Raw genomic sequence first — 22,473 nt, 5'->3', positions numbered from 1 at the left:
CGTAAATTAGTATTCTTTTTCTTCATGTCATCTACCAGCTCTGCCAGTCATTATGCCAATGTTTATGTTCTCATGCCAGTAGCTCTGTAACAGAAAAGAAACATATTTTGCATCTTGTTAGGGTGACTCTGACTTCCCTGAAACAACCCCGGGGTGGGGAAAGGTGGGGGGGCATTAAGTACATCAGGATTTTTTCCGTAGCAAAATGGAGGCCTGGCCTAATGGTTAATGCAGCAGCCTGAGAACCAGGGGAACTGGATTAAATTTCCACTGCAGTTCCTCGTGCTGTATTACTATGAAAACACCAGCAGCTCTGCTTTCAAAGGCGTGAAAAAGAAATGCCCCAGCAATTGACCAAAGAGCAGTGATCTTTTTGTTTGCTTTGTGCAGTGTTTTACTAGCGAATATGGCTGTGAAGATAAATGCAAAGTGTGTCCAGTTTCTCAACTGGGTTTTTTTTTTTAAAATTATTATTCAGTTGTTTTCCTTTGACACACGAAAGCTCCTGAGGCAGGAAGTAAAATTGTTCCATGCCAACCATCATACCAAACTAACCTTTATAACTCAGTGTAAAAGACACTTAAAAATTACACTATCATCCCACTACCGTGCAGAATCAAAATTCGGCTTCCACTCCTATGGGATCTTCAGACCACCACCGTGTCCCAATGGGTTGTTAGTAAGCCACACTTTTTCGTATTTTTATCTTTTTTTCTTTATATTTTATGTTTTAATTTCATATAATTAGTAAATAATTTATAAATCAATTCATCTGGGCTTCTTCTCCCTTGAACAGAGGAGATTGAGAGGGGACATGATCAAAACATTCAAGGTACTGAAGGGAACAGACTTAGTAGATAAGGACAGGTTGTTTACCCTCTCCAAGGTAGGGAGAACGAGAGGGCACTCTCTAAAATTGAAAGGGGATAGATTCCGTACAAACGTAAGGAAGTTCTTCTTCACCCAGAGAGTGGTGGAAAACTGGAACGCTCTTCCGGAGGCTGTTATACGGGAAAACACCCTCCAGGGACTCAAGACAAAGTAGATAAACACAGGTTGTTCACCCTCTCCAAGGTAGAGAGAACGAGAGGGCACTCTCTAAAATTGAAAGGGGATAGATTCCGTACAAATGTAAGGAAGTTCTTCTTCACCCAGAGAGTGGTAGAAAACTGGAACGCCCTTCTGGAGTCTGTCTTAGGGGAAAACATCCTCCAGCGATTCAAGACAAAGTTAGACAAGTTCCTGCTGAACCAGAACGTGCGCAGGTAGGGCTAGTCTCAGTTAGGGCGCTGGTCTTTGACCATAGGGCCGCCGCGTGAGCGGACTGCTGGGCACGATGGACCACTGGTCTGACCCAGCAGCGGCAAATCTTATGTTCTTATCTCTTTTCATAGTTGCATTGTTTAACTTTCATAAGCAAGTAGTACTTAGCTTTTTTTTAAAGAGTTCATCCCCTTATCGCTGGCGCGTTTCACAAGCCTTTCTCAAGGCGGAGGAGTGCGTCGGCGATAAGGGGATGAGCACTTTAAAAAAAAAAGCTTATGAAAGTTAAACAATGCAACTATGAAGAGAGATGAATTAATTTATAAATTATTTACTAATTAAATGAAATTACAATGTAAAATATAAAGAGGATTGATACCACCTGATGTTACATTACTCGGTGGTGGTCTGAAGATCCCATAGAAGTGGAAGCCGAATTTTGATTCTGCTTGGTAGTGGGAAGCATCATACCAGGCACTTTTGGTACCTCTGCCTATCTTCCTTCCTTTCTCTCCCTCTCTTAATCTTCAGATCCTTTGGCTGTCAGTGGCAGGCAGCCTGGTGCTGCCCTGGAGGAGGGGTCTTCAATGGTGAGCAGGCAGAAGCGTCATCCTGATGCAAGTAAAGGACAGGCCATTGCCAGTGTCATTATCTTTCGCACGCTGGCAGCGCTGCTACCAGAGCAGTACGACACTGACAAAAGGAGTCTGAGGTAATCACGGGGTGCTCCCTATTAGTGGTGTATAAACATTAATATAAATAAATAAAACCTCCTCTCTATTGTTTCATGGGTGTAATAAAATCCAGCCCCATTAGAGACTGGAACAAATAGTTTCCTCTTAAGTTTTTGAGAGCCAGTTGTTATTTGCTGCTACACTTGACAGTGGTTGTGAGGAGGCCATCCCAGCCCTTGCACAACACTGGCACCTATGGGTAGGATTCAGTAGTGAAGAAAACCATGGTCTGTGGCCAAAGAGCTGTAACTGCAATGGCTGGGCTATAGCATAGAGAATTAAAAAAAAAAAAAAAAATAGTGAAAATGCTGGAAAAACAATCAGGAAAATGCAGCTCTTGTATTTTATTCACCTGCAAACCATTCCAAAGTCACAGTTTCACCTTTTCAGTACCTCCATCTCTTCAGCTCTGAAAGGCTGGGCTTTGCTATCTTTCTCTGTGATTTCACTATCCTCTGTGCTCTTGTCCTCACCTGACCCCCTTGCTCTGCTGTCGTCTTCTCAGAGTCCCCAAACGCCCCGTCATCAACACGCCAGTGGTCAGCATCAACATCCATGACAATGAAGAATTGCTACAGCGGACCCTGGACAAGCCCATCACTGTGCAGTTCCGGCTGCTGGAGACGGAAGAACGCTCCAAGCCCATCTGTGTGTTCTGGAACCATTCCATCCTGTGAGTGCAGCGGGAGTTGTTACTTAGGAGGGGAATTTTCAAGGCCATTTCATGGTGCAAACACGGCTTTACCCCCAGGAAAAGGCTTTTATAAAATTTACCTACATGCTGAGAAAAGTATATGCATGGAGGAACATTTAAAACAATAAAAAAGTCTAGGTCCAACTTAGACGTTTACAGTTAGTTATTTTATTTGATATACATAACATAACTTTATTTTTGTATACTGCCACAATCAAAAGAATTCTAGGCGGTTTACACAAAAGAGTAAGAACTGCACAATCAGCGAAGTACAAAATATTAAAATCAGAATACAGCATATTAACTAAAAAGACGATAAAAATTTAAATTTACACAGTACAATTATTATGTTGAGGATAAAAACATCAAGTTACGAGATAAATTTATCAAATAATACTGTCTTAATTTCTTTTCGGAAGGCGCCGTAAGATAACATGGCTCCGCTGATATAGTTAACCATCCAGGACTGTTGTTTACTTCCTTGAAGTAAACTTAACTTTACAGCCTAAAATCTTCAGGTATGCAAATAAGTTACAATTCCTGGTTACCCTCACGGGGTTGTATAGCACGAAATGAGATAACAGGTAGGTAGGGGCCAATCCCCAAACCAACTTGAAACATAGACATGCAAATTTAAACATTACTCGTGCTTCTACTGGTAACCAATGTAATATTCGATAATAAGGGCTAATATGATCGCTTTTCTTCAGCCCAAATATCAGGCGAACAGTCGTATTCTGCACTATTCTTAATTTTCTCACTACTTTTCTGTGGTGCGCCCAAGTAAACAATATTACAGTAGTCCAATATAGATAATACCAATGCCTACACCTACAATCTAAAAGATAAAGGGTCAAAATATTTTTTTGATGGTCCTTAATTTCCGTAGCGCAAAAAAGCACTTTTTCACCACCAAATTTGTATGTTCTACCAAAGTAAGATGGGAGACTAAAGTGACTCCTAATATTTTTATATACCGCCAAAGTCAAATCAAAGCGGTTAACAATAGAGAAAAGTCAAGGGAAATAATTAAAAAACAACAATAAAATAAACACAACAGGGAAATGTATGCTGTACAATTAACAATACTAGACACAAAATGACAATCGAGGGCAGGAAAGGTTTGCAATATCAAGAGGTGTAAGAACAAATAAGGTAAAAACAGGAGGATAGGGGGAAAAAATGTCCAAAGTTGGAGGAACAAAAATGACCATTTTCGAATAGCAAACTACTGAACGTATATTTTTGAAAATCATCTACTTAGACATCTTGGCCACTGGGACCTCTAACTGTATGCCCCATTTTCAATCAGAAAATTATCAAGATTGAAAATGTCCTAATCCTGACCATTTGGAAGTAGGTGGGGCCAGCATAGATATCCCGACTGGCCAAATAGACATCCCGACAGAGCAATGGGACACTGCTGTGAACTTCACATAAAGGGTGCCAACTGTATATCTCACCATAACCCCCTTAGAATTTATGGTGAGCCCCCCCAAAACCTACTATACCCTCTTGCGTACCACTCCAATAGCACCTATGACTGCAGGTGGTATATGGTTTTAGGTGGGCTTATGTGTCCTACCATAAAAGTAGTGGTTAGAGTGGCTTATGGGTCTGGGGCCTCCTCTTTATGGTTCACTAGCCCATCCCCCAGGTTACTTAAGACACCTGTGTGTAGCTCTACTAGGCTTCTCCATACCAAATGCTGCTGTTTTAGAGACAGGTGTGCACTTTTTTGTTCTCATTTTTGTGTGATGGAAGGGGGTCAATGAGCACTGATGGAGTGTGGGGAGTGTCTTACCTTGATGCATGCAGTAGTTATCTGGTCAGTTTGGGCACCTTTGTGGCACTTAGACACTTCTAAAACTGTCAAAACTTCTTTTTCTAGGATTCACTTTAAATGTACCTGCCTAATTTTCGAGATCCTACATGGCATTCTTCCTCCCCTAATACTGGAATTCTTCGAGACCTGACACTACCAGATCCGCCCACATACTCAAACTATCTTTCCCCTCGTTAAAAGGTGTCATGTAAGCAGGTAAATTAGGGAAATCCCTTTTCTTCAAATTCGCTGAGCTTTGGAATAACCTCCCTGCCCTGTTGCGGAACCTAGGCTTATTCCAATTATTCCGAAAGTATCTGAAAACCTGGCTTTTCTCCAAAACGTAAAGCTATCTATTTAAAATGTAAAGCTAGCTATCCTCTTCATAACCTCTAATTAAATAAGAACATAAGCAGTGCCTCTGCTGGATCAGACCAGAGGTCCATCGTGCCCAGCAGTCCGCTCACGCGGCGGCCCATCAGATCCAGGACCTGTATAGTGATCCTCTATCCATACGCTGTTTCTTGCTCTCCATTCTTTCCCCTTGTCGGTGAGCGAGCTTGCTCCATTTTGTCGATTTCTTTTAATATTTTAAAAGTCTCTATCAGATCCCCTCTCAGTCTTCTCTTCTTAAGGGTGAATAATCCCAGATTTCTGAGGCGTTCTTGGTAGCTCAAGTTCTCCATAGTTTTTACTAGCTTCGTCGCTCGCCTCTGTACCCTCTCTAGCAGTGTTATATCCTTCTTCAGGTACGGAGACCAGTGTTGGACACAGTATTCCAAGTGTGGTCTGACCATTGCTCTATAAAGCGGCATTATGACCTCTTTCGATCTACTCGTGATTCCCTTCTTTATCATGCCTAACATCCTGTTAGCCTTCTTTGCCGCCGCCGCAGACTGAGCTGACGGCTTCAGATTCCTGTCTATCAGTATCCCCGGATCCTTTTCCTGTTCGCTCTTCCCCAATATTATACCTAGCAGTTTATACTCATGCTCCTTGTTTTTCCTTCCCCGGTGCATCACTTTGCATTTTTCTACATTAAAACTCATCTGCCAATTTTCTGCCCATCTCTCAAGTTGGTTCATTATATATCACTTCTTTTGAGCCTTGTCTGAGAAGTAATTAAAAAAGTATATTTGTGTGTTACTTCTATGGGTACTTAAGTGATTTCTGGGCATGCTACTTTTTTATCAAGTTCAGAAGCCCTGTTGCCCACTTGCAGAATCAGATTGTGTAGGATCTAATTTATATTGAACTGGTAGCCTAAAGGAGCAGGTGAAAGCTTTTGGGCCTGGACAAAATAAAGTGTGCTTCTCCCCAGGGCTATCAGCTCCTCATATTTAAAAGAGACACTCTCTCCACTGTGGCCGAAAAGCGCCAATTTTTTCACTGGTTCCTTCCTGTACATTCCGCAATGCCATCTGTAAGGTTTACAAAAATTTTCATTTTTTGGTATTGGGTGCTCTCCTTCCTACCTGTTGCCAAATATCTTCCTTCACAGGCTGGCACAGCTTAAGTTAACGTCTCCCATCTCTCCTTTCCGGCAGAGTGAGCGGGATTGGCGGCTGGTCTGCAAAGGGCTGCGAGGTGGTCTTCAGGAACGAGACCCATATCAGCTGCCAGTGCCACCACATGACCAGTTTTGCTGTGCTGATGGATATCTCCAGGAGAGAGGTGAGGTGACAGTGAAGGGCAGAGGTGGATGCGGTGGGGGTGGGGGGTTAAGAAGGAGTGGCTAATGATTATTACCACGTGTGCTGTATGTCATTAATTGAAGCCCTGCTGGGTATATTTACTGACGTAAAAGCTGTCATTCCCTTCACCCTTAGCGCCCCTGATTCTCTGCCTTTTCAGTTCCTTTGGTTAGATTTAAGTTTTAGGCATAGGTAAACTAAAAGGTACATAAGGTTTACACAAGTTCTGCCCACAGATTGTATTTTCCCACAACCCCTTCAGGCAGATTCACCATATCGCTCCAGAAAAAGGATGGATTGAGACATCCGAGTTTTACTTCTACTGAAAGTAATGGAAGTGAGGCGAACAGATAGACATCTGGGTTTTACTTCCATTGAAAGCAATGGAAGTAAAAACCTGGATGCCTCAATCCATCCTCCTTTTTCTGGAGCCATATGGTAACCCTACCTTCAGGAAGGGAACTCTTCAAGGTAGCAGTGTATTTTGTTATGATATTTGGTACAGGCTCCCTCCTTTGCTGGCCAAACTTAGAGGTGAAGATGTAAGTTCTTGACCTGTTACTTTTGACCTTTCTGTGTGCCATTCTATGAGGTAAGTGCTGGTGCAGCTGCCCTGTTTGTCACAGCTGATAGTGTTTTGAGAGGAATGGGAATGGATATAAGTAAATAGATTAACCCAGATAAGGCAGAACTTCAAGATAAGTAATCTGTTAATTCTTATTAGGTTGTGCTTTAGCTATATTGAACTATAGGAGCTGCTGGTAATATATCTTTAATGAACTTTGGCTTTTCCTAGAATGGAGAGATCCTACCACTGAAGATGATAACCTACGTCTGTGTCAGTGTGTCTTTGGGTACGATTTTCCTAACATTCCTCTTCCTCGCCTGCCTGCGGTCCCTGCGCTCCAATCAGCACAGCATCCGGAAGAACCTGATGGTGGCGCTCTTCCTCTCCCAGCTCATCTTCCTCCTTGGGATCAACCAAGCTGACATTCCCGTAACTAGCTCCAGTTTCTTTTGTAGGGGCTGGGAAGAGAGTTTTGTGGTCAACTTTTACACATGCCAAGTCATAACCTCCAAATCAACATGGAGACTGGTAGGATGACTAAAGAATGACACGGGGACAAATCTGTCCCCGTCCCCACAAGAACTCACTTTCCCCATCCCAATCTCAAGAGTTTTGTCGCTGTCCCTGTCCCTGCCCCATTCCTGTAAGTTCAGCCTTAATCACACAAGCCCTGAACACTTATGATTTTAAAGTGAGGTGTGCAGATGAGGACGGAGCTTAGGCATTGGTGGAATGAAGCATTATGACATCACAATCTGAGCTCTAGAATGTTGCTACTTATGATTTGAAAGTGTCTGAGGTTTGTGCAGATGAGGACGGAGCTTGCAGGAATGGGGCAGGGACAGGAAAAGAACTCGTGGAGATGGGACAGGAAAATGAGTTCCCGTGGGGATGAGGAAAAATTTGTCCCCGTGTCATTCTCTAGTCCAGACTCCCACACACACTGTACTGTCCTGCTCTCAGTCCTGCCCTACAGTGTTGCTGCTATTACAGTTCTATCCCTCCCCCCCCCACACACACACAGGTTGTTCACCCTCACCAAGGTAGGGAGAACGAGAAGGCACTCTCTAAAATTGAAAGGGGACAGATTCCGTACGAACGTAAGGAAGTTCTTCTTCACCCAGAGAGTGGTAGAAAGCTGGAACGCTCTTCTGGAGTCTGTCATAGGGGAAAACGCCCTCCAGGGATTCAAGACAAAGTTAGACAAGTTCCTGCTGAACCAGAACGTACGCAGGTAGGGCTAGTCTCAGTTAGGGCACTGCTCTTTGACCTAGGGGCCGCTGCAGGAGCAAACTGCTGGGCACGATGGACCACCGGTCTGACCCAGCAGCGGCAATTCTTATGTCCTACCGTATTGAGCTCTCCTCCATAGCTCTGGCAGCAGACACCATTCTTGACCTACAGCACCCACTACTGTTTCAGTACTGAAACCCCTACAAAGTTCTGCCAGTGCATCTCATTCCTGTCCTAAGAGCCCCTCCCCTCCCCAACAGCTCTGCAAGTCCACCTTAGACCTTCTTTCGAGTGTCGCCTACTGTTGCAGTAGAGGCTTGTGCTGCATTGGTTGATGATGTCTGTCCATCCTTGACTCCTCAGTTCGCCTGCACGGTTATTGCCATCCTTTTGCATTTCTTCTACATGTGCACCTTTGCCTGGATGTTTCTGGAGGGGCTTCACCTTTACCGCATGCTCACCGAGGTCAGAGACATCAACTACAGCCCTATGAGGTTCTACTATATGCTGGGCTGGGGAGTGCCCGCCTTCATCACAGGTGAGGAGTTGGGCAGCCTGCTCTTAGGTGGCATGGGGTGGGGGGCTGGGGAGCAGTTGTTTTCTATTGTCTTGGTTCATTTTATGTAATTTTTTGTAGCTAGAACTCGAGCATGGTGTCTAACTCACACAGGCGCTTCAACACTGCCATTTTTTTTTTGCCATTTCTGACGGTGTTTTTCTATTTACTTATTTATTTATTTAAACAATTTATATCCTGCTTATCCTACATTTCTAGGCAGGTTACAACAAACATACATTTTCTGTAAACATGCAACATCATAAAAACTTACACGCCTCCCGACGCCTACGTTTAGGCACTGGTTACAGAAATTCCCTGTTAGTGCACGGCATTGGCATGCCTAACTGGAGGCACTTAGTTATTGACTTGCCCACCAGGGCTGGTCTGTAACAAAGGGCTCCTTTTATCAAGCCACGCTAGTGGTTTAACGCACGTAATAGCACGCGCTAAACCGCAGGACGCGCTAGCCGCAACCGCCTCCTTTTGAGCAGGTGGTAGTTTTTGGCCAGCGCGGGGGTTAGCGCGTGATGAAAAGTCACGCGCGTTAACCCTGCTAGCGCGGCATGATAAAAGGAGCCCAAAGTAAAAATACTTTGGTACACTACTTTGTTACATTTTTGAGTACTTTCACCTATAATGAGCTACAAAAAAAGGACACGATGCTTTGTCGAGCCGTGGCACACTAAACGTAGTGGCCGCCGTTCAAGGCATCCCAGAAGTGTGTGACGATGCGATGGTATCACGTGCATGGGTGACATCAGCATGTCGACACCGCGCATGCGTGAAGGCCCTGTGGATGGGCCCAGAGCCGCCAGTGAGGGGTGCCGGCAGTGAAGACGCGCGGAGAAAAGGTGAGGCACTGGCGTCGGCTGATTGCCCACAGGATGTGCCTCTTGCCTGTAGGCAGTCAGCTGGCGCCAGCGCCTCTCTTCCCCACTGCCTCGTGGCACACCTGAAATTTCAGGCGGCACACAGTTTGCGATACACTGTTTTAAAGAAACAAAATGAAACAACAAATAATGAAAAGATGAAAACAAAAAGAAATCGGATCTTTCCCCCAGTACCTCCAAAATTAAAAAAGAATCATCTCCTCTACCTCCAAGGAGGCGGCTTCCCCCTTTGGGCTCCCCTCCCCCACTCCACTACATACCCTGTCTCCAATGTGATCATGTAGCCCACTGTTCCTCAGCTCGATCCTGGAGTACCCCCTTGCCAGTCAGGTCTTCAGGATATCCACATTGAATTTGCATAAACTTGATTTGCATACACTGCCTCCATTATATGCAAATCTCTTTCATGCATATTCATTGTGGATATCTTGAAAACCTGACTGGCAAGGGGGTTCTCCAGGACCGAGCTGAGAAACACTGATGTAGCCTTCAAGTTTTCCATGGTTACGAGCGATTGCCCATGGCTGCTGCCCTGCCACTGATGGCTTCCAAAATGACTCCAGCTGACATTGGATCAGCGCTATTTTCTTACGGGGCAGATTGTCTATGGCATCGACTGCTAGTTTGAGAGCTATCAGCAGCAGGACAGGGGCAATGGGATCACTCCTATGCAAAACTGGGTAGTGGACCACATGACTGTACTGGAGATAGGACAAGAAGTTTGGGAAATGAGGGAGTGGGGAGAAAGAGGAAGTCAAGAGGCTGCAGAACTGGAAGCCTTAAGTAACAAAATTAACAACTGCGGGGTTGGTTTTTTTTTTTCTTTTATCTTGTTTCAAAATTGAAACAAAATAGGTAACATAGTTCACAAAAAAACAAAAAGCAAGTCTTTCTCCCAACAACGCTCATGCAAATGAGGTTGGTGGAGAGTAGCAAAGGTTTGCTAAATTTGTATGTGCCCATCGCTGATGATAGCGATGGGCAGATGCACAGAATAAATGCAAAAAAAAACCCCCAAAACAAATCGAGCCACCGAAGTCGAGTGACCCCTCACCCGACCCCCTCCAGCAATGGGAGAGATGCCCACTCCCTCCTGCTACCAAACAACGCACCCTCTGACATCCCACCCAGCAGCGGAGAGATGCCCACTTCCCCCCACTGCCAATGTCAAGTGACTCCCACTTGACACCCCCCAAGCAGCGGGAGAGATGCCCACTCCCTCCCACCACCAAGCAAATCCCCCCCCCCCCCCGTGCCTCTGATGACCCCCCTCCCCCTTACCTTACGATGGCTGGCCAGAGGGATGCCTACTCCCTCCGGCCAGCAGGCCTACCTCTTCAAAATGGCAGGCCTTACCCTCCCTGGTGCATCCTGGGATGCACCGGGGAAGGGCCTGAGGCTCTGATTGGTCCAGGTTTAAGGCCCCTCCCGAGGGAAGTGGTGGAAAGGAAAATGGTGATGGAATTCAAAAAATCGTGGGATAAACATAGAGGATCTCTAATTAGAAACAAAGAATGTAAATGAAAGAGCTAAGGCCGGTACTGGACAGACTTGCATAGTCTGTGCCCCATATGTGATGATTTGGTGTAGGATTGGGCTGGGGAGGGCATCGATGGGAACTCCACTAACTTGGAACATGAGGATGTTACTGGCCGGACTTTACGGTAGATATCCTGCAAACAGGATGGTTGGAAGGCTGAAGTGAACTGGGACGGCAACTTCAGCATTTGGAACCTCCTCTACGTGCCATGGTCACGCGCCCCTTGCCTTCCTACATACCTTTTTTATTTCCCTGGCGCAAGGTTGCTACCTTCGTCAGCATTGGTGCTCTCTCTGACATCACTTCTGGGGGCCCGTGTCTAGGAAGTGACATCAAAGGGCGAGGCCCACACCGATGTGGGCATGCTACTCACGCTGGAGAAGTTGAAACGGTGTGGGGAAGAGGGCAGGGGAGGGGCATCACCACCCTAGGCGCCGCTCACCCTTCCTACACCACCAATCGGGTGGCACATGTGGTTCAAAAGCTGCAGATGTGCTTACGTTCCAGTAAGACTGGACATGTTGCATGGTGAAAAGCCATTCTTTTTGGAGATGGTGTCTCTGTTCAGTAGTGGGAGATTTTCACTCCATTTGCTTTTCCTCTTCTTCAGGTCTGGCCGTGGGTCTGGATCCAGAAGGCTATGGGAACCCAGATTTCTGCTGGCTCTCCATCTATGACATGTTGATCTGGAGCTTTGTGGGGCCTGTGGTGTTCTCCGTCTCGGTGGGTGAGAGCTGAAGGTAGAATAGAGCTGGTTAGCAATTTCCATGCATAAGCTGGGCATCTAAAAACTTTAAAGAATCCCAATACAGAATGTCAAATATAGGTGAGGAGGATAAAGGGTCTCAGAAACCTGCTTGATTTAGGACCCTCGTGTGATATCAAGACTGAATGGTTACCAGTTTTGGTTACCAGAATTTAAGAGTGAATGATTAAACTGGTAACCATTCAGTCTCGACATCACACATGAGGGTCCTAAATCAAGTAAGTTGGAGATGGAGTGGTCAAGTTTCGCTCCCTACTAGCGACGCAGGCAGCGAAACTTGACCACTCCATCTCCAACTTACTGACAACAATGAGCGACTTCAAATCATTTCGAAAAGGAATCAAAACTCTGCTATTCAAAAAATTTATCCACACATCTTAACTCTTCCCTTGTCCTTTCTCCTCCCTTGTAAACCCCCCCCACCCCCAAATAGTCTCACCCCTCTTGTAATTTTTTTCTCTCCAAAGTATCAACCATGTATGCCACTACCTAACTTTCAAATCTTCTGGAAATGTACAGTTAGCTTCTCTGTAATTCTAATTCCTAAACTGTAATGTTCCTGGAAATGTCCAGTTAGCTTCTTCATAATCCGCCTAGAACTGCAAGGTACGAGTGGAATAGAAGTCACTAATGTAATATAATGTAATATAATAGTGGGATTCTTTACAGGTTGGGATTGTTGCCAGTTAATCCTACTTACCACCTTCTTTATTACTTCAGCATCTAAAAACTTCCCTTCCTTAGTGTGGCTAAAAACCCCATGTTCTGCAATCTCTGTGTATGCTTTTTTAAGTTCAATCTCTATTATATATTATATACATATATATAAATTTGATTAAGAAAATGCCAACAATACAAAGCAACAAAATACACAATACATAGACAGAACTCTCAACAAAGCAAGCTAGTCTACCCAAAACCAAACCCCAAACCCCTACCTCCCCCCACCCCTTCCCCCCATCAGAACACTAAATTAAAGATTTGGGGGTCCCACCTAAACACACGGGCTTTATCCACTCTTCTTCAATCTATGTGCTTTTAATCGTATTGACAGAAGGTATTCTGGGAGTCTGCTTTCATTTGAGGGAAGAAAATAATGCAGAGTGATTGCTGACCCCCAACAAGGTGCCGGGGGGGGGGGGGGTCTGCAGATGCACTATATCTGCCTCAGGTTTCACAGAGAAAGCACACGGATGCTTCTGCTTTGGAAATTTGAAACAAGATTTGTAGGTAAACCTGTGTCCCAAAATAATGCTTTGGAAATTTCCTTCTAAGGGGGGGGGGGGAATTTTATAAAGGATGAGGCTTTCATTAAATGACTTCACACCATGGGTTATGTCAGCAAAAGCATGCAGAATGCCAAAAAGGTATGTACTTTGATGCAGTCCAGAGCTAGGTGTGTTCTTGGGTGGAGTTATGATAGCAAATCATATAATCGGAAAATCCTTCACCCACTTAGCTAGAGAGGTGCATCCACTGTGTGACTTACTACTATATGGGAAAAGGCCTCAGAAATGGAGCCTACGCACGGTCGTAGACTGGGTTGATCGGCGTAGTTACTATGCTCCTTGCTCCAGTCATCGGCCACAAAAAAACCGTTATACTTTATATGTTTTAATCTTATGTTAATCAATACCTAACTTATGCTTATCAATACCTAACTTCCCACCCCTTGTACCTTTTTTAAATCTTTGCCAGCGTGAGCAACTAGCTTGCTGTTTGCACTAGCCTGGCACTCTCTGAAATCACTTCCGGGTTGCGAGGCCAGGAAGTGAGGTCAGAGGGAAAACCAGCTTGAGCAGCAGGCCAGAGAAGTTGCTCACGCTGGTGAAGATTTAAAGAGGTATGGAGGGTGTGAGTGTGGCTTGGAAGGAGTGGGCAGAGGGGCGGAGAGGAGGGCACAGGGAGTGCCACTACCCCACGTGCCTCCTATCCTCGCTAGGCCACTGACTGGGGGGATTAGATCGGGTCCCACTCCTAAATTTCTGCCCTGGGCACCAGCATATTTAACACTGACCCTGACAAGAGGAGAAACAAAAAGCAAGTACAGTGTTCCTCCTCAAATTTGCGGTTCGCAAATCGTGGACTCACTCATTCGCGGTCTGCTCTGACCGCTTCTTACTGTAGTAAAGTCAGGCTACACCAATCAGGAGCTGCATGTCAAAGCAGCTCCTGATTGGTGTAGTCCGAATTTACTACAGGAAGAGGCGGTCAGAGCAGACTGTGAGTGATTTTCTTCACCCACCGGTACTTCAGCTGCCCTCTCCTGCCTCTCCAGCTGCCCTCTCCTGCCTTTGTACAGACAAAAAACCGCATTGACGGTTTTTCAGAATTCGGGGGGTTCCTGAAACGGAACCCCTGCGAATTTCGGGGGAGTACTGTAGATCATTGTGAGCGATGTAGGCTTTGCTTTGAAGTATGATGTGAATCAAAGATGAGTGTTTCAGAGTAGAGAATGGCACTGGGATGGATTCCCATGGTAAACTGCAGCAAACTGCGGGAAATCTGCGAGAACGGGAAAAATTGCAGCTGGTTTATGGCGGGAACAGGCGCAAACCGCTTTTACCACCCCATGTGAGTGTTCAAAGCCTTGCTCCTCCCTAGCTCTCCTCGTGCATATTTTACCTTCAATCTTTGGTTTTGTCTCCCCCTACTGGCAGGAGTAGAATGGTGCTTCTTGCTTGTGCCTGCCTTCTCTGTTAGCTTTAGTCTGTAGTCTATACAGAGTGGATCCCCATATTCCTGCAGATCTCACTAGCACCAATGCATTCAGATTTTAGATTGAAGGTCAGTAGAGAAGGAGACAGATCCAGGCAAGAAGGACCATGGAAGAAGATAACACTGGATTGGGAGGGGGTGGGGGGACGGACAGACCCGGAGAATATCACAGCACAAAGAGCTAGCCGTGCACAGACTCATTTGCCCCAGGTCCTGCACCCACTTTGGTACAGGCCAGGCATCAGTCATATTAACTTTGGTCATGTGCCAATCAGCATTAAAAAAACAAACAATAGCTTGTCTTATGGGCAAATTTTTCCAAATAGGTTATTTTATTTATTAATTTTTAGTATTTAAATACCACTTAATAGCCTAAGTGGTTTTACCTTCAGGTACTCAAGTATTTTTCCCTATCTGTCCCGGTGGGCTCCCACTCTATCTAATGTACCTGGGGCAGTGGGGATTAAGTGACTTGCCCAGGGTCACAAGAAGCTACGAGGGATTTGAACTCACAACTTCAGGCTGTAGCTGTAATCACTGGTTAGTTTTGCACATACCATTGACAGGAATGAAACCCTACTCCTAAGCTAGGGTGTGGAGTATGATCTCATTCCTATTTCTACTAGCGCTCACCATAGTCCTTGCATTATGCCAAAGAGAGCATCTTTCTGGAGTTCATAAGAAGTCACATGTATAGGCAGATTATTCAATGGAAGTTCTTTTTGATCAAGCCTATGGCCCCTCCAAATGATAGGATAAATTTCTGTATCTTTCTGCCACGTGTTCTTGGTCTCGGACTGCATTGCGGCATGAATTGTGTGCAAGCGGCACTCATAGGCGACTCCTTGCTATTTCTCCCTTCTCTACAGGTTAGTGTCTTTCTTTACATTTTGGCGGCCAAGGCATCATGCACAGCGCATCACCGGGGCTTTGAGAAGAAGGGCACAGTGTGAGTACCACAGGCCGGGAGAAAAAGACAAGCATTCAGAAGCCTAAGAAATAGGAATAATAATAATTTTAAAAAGAAACAAAAATGATACCTTTTTATTGAGCTAACAAAAAGGTTCTTAATCCAGGTCTCGGGGCACACACAGCCAGTTGTTTTTTCAGGATACCCTCAATGAATATGCATGAGATAAATTTGCATGCATTACCTCCATTGTATGCAAATCTATTTAATGCATATTCATTATGGGTATCTTTGAAAACCTGACTGGCTGGGTGTGACTCAGTGGCGGAGTAAGGGGGGTGGGGGTCCGTCCCGGGCACTGTCTTGGTAGGGACCTGGCACCCCTCCTCTTCTCCACCTCCCTCTGCCGCTCCTTCCCACTCCTCCCCCTCGCTGCATGTGCACCTTCACTTCCTCCCACCGTACCTCTGTCTCTTCGCCAGCACAAGCAGCAACTCCAACCTGCTGCTCGCACCAGCGTTGGCTCTCCCTCTGATGTCACTTCCAGGTCCCGCCTCTAGGAAGTGACGTCAGAGGGAGAGCCGATGACAACACGGGCAGTGAGTCGGTGAAGCTGCTCGCACTGGGGAAGTTAAAAGAGGTGCAGGGTGTGCATCCGTGGGAGAGAAAAGGGCAGAGGAGGGGCACCACCATGGGTGCCTCTCACCCTCGCTACGCCACTGGTGTGACTCCAGGACTGGGTTGAGACTCCTTGGACTAACAATACATGGGGGGGGGGGGGGGTTTCTGTAAAACAGCACTAACGGCTATGTTTCCAAGTTTTCAAGTTTAATATGTATTTGATTAATCGCTTATATCAACTTCTAAGCAATGAACTAAAGATAAAAATATTGAGATACAATAATCAAAGGGGAACAAATTATATAAATATGACTGACAGGACAAAATTAATTGATACAGAAGGAAGGGGTAGGTGCAGAATTACAATTTAAAATAGTAAAGAACATATAAGGGGAAAACGTTAGGGAAGGGAAGAGCAATAAGCGTCAGAGAATTTAGAAACCAGGGCCAGTTATGTGCTAGTTATGTGTCTAATTGTGCAGAATAGCAGCAAAAGTGAACCTAGGTGCTGTTCTCTAAATCAGTGTTTCTCAACTCGGTCCTGGAGCACCCTCTTGCCAGTCAGGTTTTCAGGATATCCACATTGAATTTGCATAAACTTGATTTGCATATACTGCCTCCATTAAATGCAAATGCATTTCATGCATGTTCTTTGTGGATATCTTGAAAACCTGACTGGCAAGGGGACCGAGTTGAGAAACACTGCTCTAAATACACACATCTTATAAAGCAGTGCTTCTCAACCCAGTCCTTGAAGCACACGTGGTCCCATCAGGTTTTCAGGATATCCAGAGTGAATATACATATGATAGATTTGCATGCACTGCCTCCACAGTATGTAAATCTATCTCATACATATTTATTGTGGATATCCTGAAAACCTGATGGGACCAAAGACTGGGTTACCTTCCTGGATAGTTTATAACTTTCCTTGTAGTGTTCTCACCATACTGAGGCTTAGATTGTGAATCCACAAGGGACAAAGAAAGTGCCTTCATATGATGTGTACAGCACTTGGTCCATCAATGCATATTCATTGGGGAAATCCTGAAAACCCGACTGGATTGCGGCCCTCAAGGAGGGACTTTGAGATCCCTGATTTATATGATGTGTACAGCACTGTGTCTTATGGACTTATGATAGCAAATCATATTAGCAGTAGTAAGGTCATTGATACAGTGCTCTGTTCCTGAAAAATACTTAGCAGTCTGTCAGAGACCTCAACATCGGCTCTTGTCTTTCTCACCCCCTCACAGCTCTGGGTTGAGAACTGCCATTATTGTGTTGCTGTCAGTCACCACCACCTGGCTTCTGGGCCTACTGTCAGTCAACAGTGACTCAAACCTGTTTCACTACCTCTTTGCAGGGGCCAGCTGCATCCAGGTATCATAATGCTCTCTCTTGTGGGCTAGGGGGCTGGAAGGATCCCTTAATGGTTAGTCTGTTTGTAAGGTTTGAGAGTTTAGTCTTGGGCTTTGCGGTATAACCTTTTGTTCTTGTTTTCAGGGATTATTTTTGTAGAGTTGTAATACATACAGTTTGTTCATCACCAATGCAAACACCTAGAAGGAAAATTAAATGCTAGCACTTGATGAAATGCAGGCTGTGAGCATCACTAATTTGCTGGGCTGATCCTCAGGCCCTGCAGGTTATCATTGCTAGTAATTAGCTGAGCTGAACATGTAGCCCTAAAGGCTGTGAGTGTTACTTCAGCTGAACTGACCCTCGGGCACTACATACTGGTACTTGCTTGTCTTTTGTCACACAAATTAATTTACAAGATGAAAATGTGTAGCCCTACAGTCAATACTCCCTTGAAGGAGTAGCCGGATGTTTCTAAAATTTTTTTTTTTTTTTCTGTGAGCAACGAATTAAAAACAACAACAGTTTTTGATACCAGTATTAGCAATGCATTTCTGTATATAGCACAAAAAACTATAACACGTATGGTAATAGATTTAATTTTGTTTAGTTTAATTTTGGGTTGTTGTTTTTATTTTTTTATAAGTCTTTATTCATTTTTAAAACTTTCATCAAGTGTACAATAATCATAATAAACACAATTAATCAGAGCACTTGCATATCTTATCATTATAATCTAAACATACAAATGTAACCCTCTCCCCACCCTCCCTCAAAGCCCTTCATTCATAATAAGAAACCTATATTTGTATCCCTCCCCCCTCCCAATACTATATGGTGTATGACTAATAGAAAAATGTCATTTAATCATGACAAAAAGACGTTAATGGCTCCCAAATTTTAATAAAATTTAGTTTAATTTTGGTTGAAAGTCGAGTCGGGTTGGGCCAGTATTTTTGTGACCGTCGATTGCCCATCACTCTGTTTAGAGAGAACATAGCCTCCGATTATTTTGTGCTTGATACCGGTGGGTCTGCAAGTAGGTTTTGAAAGGGAAGGTCTGCTTGGAGTTTCCCGTTTGAAACTTATTGTCGGACCACTGCTAAGAAGGGAGGCTCCTTGCATGCATGTGGGGGGAAAAAACGAAGGAATTAGATGTAGAGATTGCAAAATGAAGTATGCAATGCCCCAAATGCCACCCATTTTCCTGAGCCAACAGCCCAGAGCAGCTCTCAGGGTGAGGGAACTGGGCCTTGCTCTGTTTCATTCTGCAGCTGAGAGCATACAAACGCATTTGACCTTACACCAGCCCTCGTCTCAATCGGTGCGGAATCAAGATTTTTAACATTTTCTTTCTTTCTCTGTCATAAGGGTCCCCTTATCTTTGTCTTCTGCATCATCTTCAGCAAAGATGTCAGGAAAGCTCTGAAGTTCACCTTCAGCAAGAAACACCGCAGCGATCCCGCTGTCACTACCAAATCCACCCTGACCTCTGTGAGTGTCTGAGACGAGAAGGGGGGGAATTCTATAAGAGGCACCAAAATCGATACTTAGGGGTCCTTTTTACGAAGGCACGGTAGCGGTTTAACGCGCGGAAGGCCACGCGTTAAACCGCCTGCCGCGCTAGTACCTAACGCCTCCACTGATGAGGCGGTAGGATTTCAGGCTGCCGCGGGGATTAGCGCGGGAGGAAATGTCCGACGCGCTAACCCCCGTAGCGCGCCTTGATAAAAGGAGCCCTTAATCAGTAAATTAGCTTCAATTATGAGCTTTAACAAGCTCATAATTAAAATAACAATTAATTGGGCGATAGGCACCAATCTTCTTGGGTACAATTTTGCAACAGATAAGCACCTATCGCAAGTAGGCATGTTTAGAGGTGGAGAAGGACTCAGGTCCCACTAGGAGTAATTCTCTAAAGCAGTGTTCTTCAACTACCGGTCCATGGACCGGTGCCGGTCCACAGAAATTTCCTGCCGGTCCACAGGGCCAGCATGTGCATCAAACCTAAAACAGTGTTCTTCAACCGCCAGTCCACGGTGCGATCGATGTGGCGTTACCTTCGAGCCAGCTCCCTCTTCCTAACTGATTCAGTGCACAAAGCCACGGGCAGTGGCTCCTACGGACATCCTGCGCCTGAACCGGAAGCTTCTCTCTGACGTTGCAACGTCAGAGGGAAGGCTTCCAGATGAGGCACGGGACACGTAAGGAGCCGCTGCCCGCAGCTTTGTGCACTGCATCAGTAAGGAAAAGGGAGCCGGCCTGAAGATAACACCGGGGGGCGGCATAAAATGGCCAGGCGGGAGCAGGCCAGAAAGTAAGGCATAGCATGGAGGGAGGGAGACAACAAAGGTAGGGGGGAATGATTTTATTTTTGAATTTAATGATTGAATTATGTCAATTTTGAGACTTTACATCTGCTGTCAGTGTGCTTTGTGTAGTTTAATTTTGTGATTAACAATTATGTGTTGTTAATAAGATTATATTGTGTATCTGTGAAAAATGAATGGAAAAAATAATGTTACAATTAGTACTATTATGGGGGCGGGGTCTAGGGTGGAGATGGGCAGGGTCTGGCCCACGACTTAATCCAATGTTCTTCAACCGCCGGTCCACAAAATAATTATTTTATTTCTGCTGATCCATAGGTGTAAAAAGGTTGAAGAACACTGCTCTAAAGGACTTAGGTGCCTATAATGTAGGCCTCAAAAATCCTGGCCTACATTACAGGTGCCTATCTTTTAAGTTAGGAGTGATTCTGTAATCAGCGCCTAAGTGTGATTGACAAGAGAACGCCTATATTATAAGTGCCTATCTTGTCAGACGCCATTTACAGAATTTCCCCTGAAATGTCCTCTCAATTTCCAGCCTACTCATATCAAGTTTTCAGCTTTGTGCATTCCAAAAATATATTGGGAACGTTATTTTTCCAGGATATTCAGATAAAGTTAACTGAATATTCAGTGACGTATACGGTTAAGTCTATGTCATAGCAGGTTAAAGATATGTGGATATTTTATCTGAAGTCAGGGTTAAGCACATAAGTTTATGTGATAACAGAATATACTCTACGTTCTGTCAAGGTAGACTTTTGGCCTGCTTTCGGCCAGGAGCATCCTGAGCCCTGTGCGATGTGTCCCTTAGTGCCCCTGCTGTGGTCACTGCAGGAGAGACAATGGACGGGGAACAGTTTTGCTCCTCCATTTGCTTTGCGCCCCATGTGATACAGTTGACCAGCCCTCGGGATGGCCCTGTCGTCAGCATGCCTGTTTCCCTCCTAAAGTTACTTGTATCTATTTTGACCATAAATCTAGTTGTCTGTCCAAAATTCAAGTGGCCTACCAGGTAAGAGGAGTTTTTAAAAACCAAGGGATTGATCCAGTTAACATCTTAAATTAACTGCTTAAATGCCTTTGAATATGAACCTCGCTGATTTTTTTAAAAAAATCATCCAGTGCATTAACCAATTGCATCTTAAGGCTTGATCAGTCGGCAGTGATCAGCGTTTTGTTGACCATCGCTAGTTTTTACCTTTGGAAATTCAATGCCGGGTCATGTCTGGGCTCTGGCATTGAATTTCTGAGTTTACAGAGTCAGTGCCAACATAGCTGGTTAATTTGAAATATTTAGCACTTCACCAGCTATGAGGCACTGCAAAAAGACAGGACTGACTTTTATGCGGACCTACGTATGTGGTTACACTTCTCCCTCGAGACTACTACGGGAGCTCATGGCAGCCATTTCCTATTGGCGATCCGCACGGGGCAGGAGCGTAAGAAGATTGCTCCTACCCTGAAAGCCCACTAGACCACCAGGTAAGGCTGGCACTGAGAGTACAAAAAAAGAAGACCAAAGGGAAACCCCCCCAAAATAACAAAAGTAAAAATAAAACAAAAGAGTAGTTAAATAAAAATAAGATCTTGTCAGAATTAAACTGCCCGTATTATGAATAGTTCAGTTTCTAGTGACTTTGAAACCAGCCACAATCGACCTTTCCAAAAGACTGGGAGACATGAGGTGACAAAGACATCTCCACGTCAATCAAGTGCCCTATCGACGCCTGTATATAGGTGCATTGTTACATAATTACCCCTTTAATATTGCTCAAAGGCATCAGCTTGATGTAGTCCTGGTTTTTTTACCCTGTTGCATACCTAGACTTCCAGCCCTGGCTGTACTAGGCTCTCTTTTCCTTCACAATCGCAGCTAATTCCCTTTTCCTATTCCCTCACAGTCCTACAACTGCAACGACACATATGTGGATGGCCGACTTTACCACATGCCCTTCAGAGACTCCATGGGGTCCCTGCACAGCACAGTCCACTCCGGGAAGAGTCAGCACAGTTACATCCCGTTTGTGCTCAGGTAAGATCTCCTCACGTCTGGGGCTGTGAACAGTATCTGCAATGTGAAGTCTGTTTTTTGGAGCAACACCCCTTCCCCCCCCCTATTTCCCTCCAAAGTATAAAAGCTATTGGAAGAGTTTTCCGATGACCTAGAGTGGTTAAACCTTCTGATGGAACTGGAGTGGATAAGGAGGATATTCAGAATTCAGGTGCAAAGGCAGAAAACTGAATCGACCTGATGTAGGGAGCTTGAACCTTGAAGGCTCCGTCTGCTGTCCTATGCAATTTCACCGTTTCTTGTCAGATTCATATATTTGTACCTTACGTACTTGTTCAGCCTTGGACAGCAGGATTTCTATAGCTCAGAAGCATACGTAAAAAAGATCTGGTATCTGATTGGCTTACTGACAGTCATGTGATTTGATTGATCCAATGTTTCCCTACTGTGCTACTTTCAAACAGCAGTGGAAGAAATTGCAATTATTAGATATTCCTCAGAATCTGTGTGTTCATTAAAATAAAGCGCCATAGGCCTTCGCTTATGAACAACTTTTTATTGATGGACCCGACACAGTGTTTTTTGGTGCATACGTGATGAAAACAGTGATCGATCATCACTTTTTCCATCACTTTGTAACATCTTACTGTTTCCAACATGCATGTATTATGCACAGTGGCATAGTGAGGGTGAGAGGCGGTGCCCCTCCCCTGCCCTCGAATCCGCCCCTCCGCTCCTTCCCTGAACGCTCC

At 44.8% G+C, this 22,473-nt stretch overlaps 1 protein-coding gene across 2 annotated transcripts in view; it reads left to right on the top strand.

Annotated features, from left to right (window-relative positions):
* The window catches only part of CELSR2 (cadherin EGF LAG seven-pass G-type receptor 2), a 198,897-nt gene that overhangs the window by 160,356 nt on the left and 16,068 nt on the right, over positions 1-22,473 (top strand). For both annotated transcript variants that reach the window (XM_033918033.1, XM_033918032.1), the window contains exons 21-30: positions 1,795-1,975; positions 2,503-2,670; positions 6,064-6,190; positions 7,007-7,207; positions 8,375-8,549; positions 11,611-11,723; positions 15,354-15,433; positions 17,272-17,398; positions 18,749-18,871; positions 21,612-21,742. In XM_033918033.1, coding sequence (XP_033773924.1) covers positions 1,795-1,975; positions 2,503-2,670; positions 6,064-6,190; positions 7,007-7,207; positions 8,375-8,549; positions 11,611-11,723; positions 15,354-15,433; positions 17,272-17,398; positions 18,749-18,871; positions 21,612-21,742 — 1,426 coding nt within the window. The remainder of the gene's footprint in view (positions 1-1,794; positions 1,976-2,502; positions 2,671-6,063; positions 6,191-7,006; positions 7,208-8,374; positions 8,550-11,610; positions 11,724-15,353; positions 15,434-17,271; positions 17,399-18,748; positions 18,872-21,611; positions 21,743-22,473) is intronic.

The sequence above is a fragment of the Geotrypetes seraphini genome, chromosome 13 (assembly GCF_902459505.1).
Source record: "Geotrypetes seraphini chromosome 13, aGeoSer1.1, whole genome shotgun sequence".
Classification (NCBI taxonomy): domain Eukaryota; kingdom Metazoa; phylum Chordata; class Amphibia; order Gymnophiona; family Dermophiidae; genus Geotrypetes; species Geotrypetes seraphini.
This window is presented reverse-complemented; position numbering and strand designations above follow the sequence as displayed.